General features: G+C 38.3%; 2 protein-coding genes across 14 annotated transcripts in view; both read right to left on the reverse strand.

Annotated features, from left to right (window-relative positions):
• rnf217 (ring finger protein 217) overlaps positions 1-6,207 on the reverse strand; it is a 33,066-nt gene that overhangs the window by 7,000 nt on the left and 19,859 nt on the right. The gene's annotated exons all lie outside the window — the stretch shown is intronic.
• Positions 1-6,207, reverse strand: part of tpd52l1 (tpd52 like 1) — a 16,666-nt gene that overhangs the window by 7,000 nt on the left and 3,459 nt on the right. For 7 of the 13 annotated variants that reach the window (XM_032543882.1, XM_032543880.1, XM_032543883.1 and 4 more), the window contains 5 exons: positions 5,476-5,691; positions 3,301-3,321; positions 1,720-1,838; positions 1,453-1,601; positions 396-497 (listed from right to left, as the gene is read on the reverse strand). In XM_032543882.1, coding sequence (XP_032399773.1) covers positions 396-497; positions 1,453-1,601; positions 1,720-1,838; positions 3,301-3,321; positions 5,476-5,691 — 607 coding nt within the window. Of the gene's footprint in view, positions 1-334; positions 498-1,452; positions 1,602-1,719; positions 1,839-3,300; positions 3,322-5,475; positions 5,692-6,207 lie in introns of all 13 variants that reach the window. The other 6 variants (XM_032543888.1, XM_032543887.1, XM_032543891.1 and 3 more) reach the window with 4 other exon arrangements.

A 6,207-nucleotide genomic window follows, 5' to 3' on the forward strand; every position in this document is an offset into this window, starting at 1 on the left:
GAGTAGCATACGTCCATCGCACTCCCTCTCTCTTCCTATCTCTTTTAATCAGTTATTTTTGAAAACAAGTGAAGGAGCTTTTTCAGAGAAAGTTTCTTTTTTTTTTTATAGATCCTAGGCTATTTATTTCAGATAATTTTCATTTACATGTGTTGCAGCTGTACGTATGTACAACATACAACTTCAAAATAAGAGGAATGTATGGATGTGAAAGCAGTTATAAATAGCCTATGTGACAATACAATTTGTTTGGGTTAAAAATCAACAATCGTGGTAATTAATCGTGATCTCAATATTGATCAAAATAATCGTGATAAACATTTTGGCCATAGTATTTGCATCCTTATAAACAGAAAATTCTTCCTGAATGATGAAGATATGGCATCATTATGTACCTCATGTCCCCGAACTTCCTGGTGATGGCGCTGCCTAGTGTGCTGAAGGCGGCTGATGTTTTCTGTCCTGCTGTGGACAGCGTCTCGGATGTTTTCTTATAGCTAAGACATAAAGGGAGTCCATTCAGAATATGTCTCCTGCACATACTGCACTGAATTCACACTCATGCAAGAACATTGTCAAACACAGATGTATTCATATGCATATAATGGTGACACGCACAAACGCATAACCACACAGGTACACAACAGCTTTGCCTTTGAACCTTTTTCCACTGTTTAGCGACCCTTTTGTTTACATTTGCATCGTGGATTGCTGACATCCATGCTCAGTTTCTCTGGGATCTTACACTCCTGTGGCCACACTGGTTCATTATATATGAGGACGGAAACTGCGTGTGTAAAGTGATCTTCAGGTTGAAGTGTAACTGGATAAGAAGGGAGGCCTCTGGAGACTATCCCCTTGCTCTTCTCTGTCTCTTGGTGTCTGAGTAAGAGCTCATAGCTGATGGTCAAATAAGGGAAATTGCTAATCTGCACATGAAAGCAAGTCCCATCCAGATTTGGAGGAACATTACAGAGGTTTGTTCTTTTACTGCTGATAATACAGTGAAATTATCGGGACATTGTGTCATGAGGTCAACGGTAGCCTTTGGCACTGTGTAGCCATTTGATGTGTTTTTAAAATCAGGTTTATGATGTCTGTTACAGCGAGCGCAACAAAGATAACAGACATGCTGTGCAGCAGAGGACTGTCTTTTTAATTGGGTTTCTGATATCTGTGGTTCATAACAGACTCAGTTTGGAGTATGGTTTTATTGACTATTAAAAAAAACTGCACTTTGTGTATATACGTCTCGTTAAAAGGCATCTATTATGACACATAAAAAGAAAAGAGATTCTGAGTGATGTGGACACAAACGCACACTTTCTCCCCTTCGCTCTAACACTTCAAACTGAAAACACTTTCAGCTGTCACACACGCACACACGCACGCACACACACGCACGCGCACGCACACACGCACGCACACACGCACGCACACACATTGACTTACGCCGTTGAGGTCTGCATGTCGTGCCAGCCTCTACTGAGGTTGTTCCTGAGCTCGTACAGAGAAGCCGCGCCCAGTTTTTGTTTGAGCTCTGCGTGCTGCTTCTCTTTGGACGACAAAACCTGCTTCAACGTACTGATCTCCTCCTCCAGCTGGACATAAACAAAAAGACAAAGCGTTACTACCTGTCATACTGTCCTATGACTATCAACAACATCTCCACTATCAACACTCCTTGTTCTTTCTGAGTATGTGCATGTGTAAACATACTTTAGCTAACTCTTGCTGAATCTCCTCTCTCTCCGCCTCCGTCATGATGGAGTTGTTTAGGTTGACTTCAGAGGCCATATCTTCATCAGCCTCTCTCAATGGCTCAGAGTCCAGGAAACCTTGACACACACACACACACACACACACTAATTCATTGAATCTAAAAATAAAAAAAGACTACCAGCTCAACTTCAGTGTGATGGCACTGAAACAGAGCTAATGTGGAATAGGCACAGCAAAAAACAACCTTATCTTCTCAAGTACTACATTCATTGATGTGGTGCTGTTTTGAAATTTTCAGATTCTGCATAAAATATTAATAATACAACAAAGTGCACATCTAAACAGATACATTAACAGGCAATTGTGTCCACTAGTCAGAATATTGCTAAAGTCACAATACAATGTTTTTCACCTTATGACAATGAAACGATTTGAAATGGCACACCCCTAGCATGGATGGACTTTTTATGAATTGCTTTGGACAAATGTGTATGAATTGCATATAATGCAGTTCTGATTGGTTTCAATGAAGAGTTAAACTGTCTTGTTCTTTAAATGCAACATCAAAGACGAGAGGAAATGGTTCTGACCTTTCGGTTTTGTTTCTCTAGCTTACGATCAATTTAAGATATTTATATAGATATAACTGTTTCTGCCCTTTCGTCTGTTTTGATTGTGTGCTGCACACTGTCTGAGAGCCTCTGTATAGCCTGAGTCAACATGTCTGGTCTGTCTGTCTCCATATCTGACTGTGTCTCTGTCTGACGGTTATGTAATCTGTGGCAGCAGACTGTAAAACTCTAATCTGGATTAACTCGTGGATTATTTTGCTGACGGACACGAAAGACTGCCACGCACAAACAAGATGCGGTTTCTGCTGACAGACTGAACGTTAAAATATAACAAAATACAACAAATTATGTTTTGCCTTGGCACCTGTTCCCAATAAAATGAAAAAGTTTCCACAAAAAAAAAAAACATAGGCATAAATATGTAGCTACTCAAACATCTTTCACTTTCTGCCACTAACAAAAACACCTTATTATACTTATTGTGCACGTTGCTTCTGGAAACCATACTCAAACATACAATTACCCACACACACTCTTTAGATGATGATACTAAACTAAACCACTTCATGCGCATCCAAGATATAGACAATTTTAATATATTTATGAATTAAAACTTTGCTTTCATGCAGAGCGAGGAAGCTGATTCACACTGTCAGCTGACTGGCATCAGGAGACTCTTATAAATGATGCAGCAGAAATATATTGAGTTTCAGAATAGTGATTTCATTCTCCATACCTTGCAATATTCAAGAGCGAGAGATTTTCACATTATAACTGGTCCATCTGGTTAGCCTTGTATTGTTGCAGGATATTTGTGGAAGGCATATCAGGACAGACCGGTACCACATAGCACCAGGCAACAGCAGGACGGCCGTGTGCACACAACTCCATAAATGCAAATACACGTAGGTCATTATGGAACTATGTTTGTAGTGGACCTGCAAATGTTTTGCAAAAAACGATCTAAAACCCACAGTTTGGACAGAATGGAAAAGGATAACTGTACCTGCTGTGAGGTGTCCTCTCTCTTGACGTGGCAGCATTATAAGACAGGTGAGGACAGCGGAAGGTTAGTAAAGACTGATAAAAACTAGCGATGCTGTCCACTTACTAGAGTAGGCTAATTACTATTGTAGAACTAAACTGATAACAATTACTTTAATACCTTATAAATCTAAAAAGGTCAGTACCACATGTAGAAAACACATGCACATTTCACACAAGGACTACACACCAATAAAAAGCTTTTCTGCAGAGTTTTAAACCCCCTGTGGCTAAGATGGAAGCTGTTAAAGTGCATGGATAACTCCGATCTTAAGTCTTTTTTTCAGTTCATGCAGCCGTATCGTGTCCAATAGTCTCAATCTCAGAGGGTTAAAAATGCAACGACAAATGAATTGTTTCATTAATTCACTTGAACATTAAACCCAACATGCTAAGAACTAAAAACTCACACATCCACGATAACCATCTTGACATAAATTCGATTTTTTTTAAAGTAATATTTACACACCATTAGGGGTTTTTTCAAACTGCTAGTGATTTTATGAACAAATCGGTGCTAGCCTTCTGGCATTAAAGATAAGTAGCATTGTTTTGTTTTTTAGCTGAGGCAGGTTTCCTTTTAGCTGACACAGGTTTATTTTTAGCTAACCCTGGTTTATTTGTAGGTAGGCCTAATGCAGCTTCTTTTAGCTAACACTCACAGCTGTTTTTTATTTTTTATTTTTTTTTAGTAAACACTAGTTTCTTTAGCTAATGCTGATTTATATTTAGCTAACGCTGGTTAATTTTTTAGTTAACGCTGGTTTCTTTAGCTAAGGCTGGTTTATTTTGAGCTAACACAGGTTTCCTTTTAGCTGACACAGGTTTATTTTTAGCTAACGCTGGTTTATTTGTAGGTAGGCCTAATGCGGGTTTCTTTAGCCAACACTCAACGCTGTTTTTTTTTTAGTGAACACTAGTTTCTTTAGCTAATGCTGATTTATATTTAGCTAACGCTGGTTCATTTTTTAGTTAATGCTGGTTCATTTTTGTTAACGATAAGTGCACTTGAAGGCATTTTTGCCAATACAATTTAGAACAGGCTGTCTCGGTGTGTTTCTATCAAACTTCTGAAAGATATAACATTATATAAGTTGTTTGCGAGAGACACATGTATTAGTTTGTCACTATGGAAACAAAAGGCACAGTGTCTAAGCTGCTTCCTACATTATCAACACCAATGGGTGGTGCAGTGCAATTTTCTATCAAACATGTAACTCAGTAGTAAAAACACAATTCAAAGATCTATGGTGAAATTTAAAATGAAAGAAAGATTAGCTGTTGGTTTTGAAAGATTGTCCCATTTATACTATGACGCACTGCTGTAGCATTACCAGTTGTCAGGAATGTGAAGAATGCTGAAACAAGTTAAGGATTCCAGTCACGGTTTGCTGCATTAAATCAGTTAGATACAAAGTAAGCTCAGATCCTAAGCTCTCTACTAAACTGAGCAATGAATCAATTTTCAGGTCATGTTCCACAGGCAACATTGACAGACACTGCTAAATGATTATCTTGTGCTTTTTGTTCTTTTTGCATTAAACAAAAATATTTATTATTCTTCACTGAATTTGCCATTTAACTTCAAACACATCTTGATATCACCTGTGTACACTTTTTGTAGTAGCTAATCATGATCTAGGACAGACATGCCAGAACTACCTACCACACCTTTTCAACCAGATGCCAAAAATAAAGTCACTTGCTTAAACTATTTTAGTTTGTGAATTTTTTATTTTTTCAGTTGACCGTTTGTGTCGTGTGTACTTTTATTTTGTTTTTATTTAGGTCCAATATGTTGTGTAAATTTAAAGTCCGAGCCACACTGCTATGAATAAAATTCTGGAGGGGAAATACTAAATCTTTTTATTTATTTTTATTGGTTAAACTAAAAGTAGTTTCTGAATCTGCAAATATAATATCCCCAGAATATGTAAAAACATGTTTCATATCTCTAGGCTGCTAAAACTGCAAAACTACTAAATAAAACTCAAAGGCCTTGGCCTCAGTGACAGCCTTAGCCCTTGTGTGGCTACAGGTTCCTACAGAGTCATGTTATGTTGACAAGTAAATGTTTAACCAAAGTAAAGGATCCGTCTATTCTACAGGCTCTGCTCTAGTCTACTCCCCTCTTCACCTGTGCTGTCCAGCTGCATATCCCAAGTGGCGGACATGGCCCAGTTGTCAGAGTGCGACACTGATGCCCGACACCACTGATCGTCCCCTGATGGTGAAGTTTTACACCATTCTGTCAGGTTTTCCCCATTTTGGGCCACCGGAGCCAAGTCGTCACCATGTGAGCTCCTTTTAACCGATTCCTCGCCAGAAGGGTAAAACATGTCCTGATTCAAACCTGAGCAAAGTTACAGTTGAATACACTTTCAGTATCTTAGACAAAACAGGAAGTGTTGGATTCATCTTATTTAGCAAGTGATGAGTCCTCTTTTAAATGGTGTTTGAGCTTAACTGACAAAAAAAAAAGAAAAATCCAGGAAGTTTCATTTTTAAAAGAGAAGTCTCAGCTCCTGGAGAAGTAATCAATGAGGGAACTTGTGTGAATTCTAGTTTTGAAAGCGTTACATTATTGTAACTTTATATTGTGCTCAAATGATAGTAAGTCACAAAACAATTATCATGAATAACAAATTAAACACAAATGAATAATTATTTCAGTATAGCGCTGTACTAGACTGTAATAGAAACGTGAAGGTTTAAGGGTACCTACACAACACGTAGAGGATGTCAGTAGGGCCCTGGGGCTGGGAACAGCACATTTTTGCACAATGAAAGACTGGCCACATTTATATCTTTTATTCATCTGATAATGTACACTACCGGTCAAAAGTTTGGGGTCACTTACAAATTTCCA

This window comes from Etheostoma spectabile, chromosome 18 (assembly GCF_008692095.1).
Source record: "Etheostoma spectabile isolate EspeVRDwgs_2016 chromosome 18, UIUC_Espe_1.0, whole genome shotgun sequence".
Taxonomy (NCBI): Eukaryota; Metazoa; Chordata; class Actinopteri; order Perciformes; family Percidae; genus Etheostoma; species Etheostoma spectabile.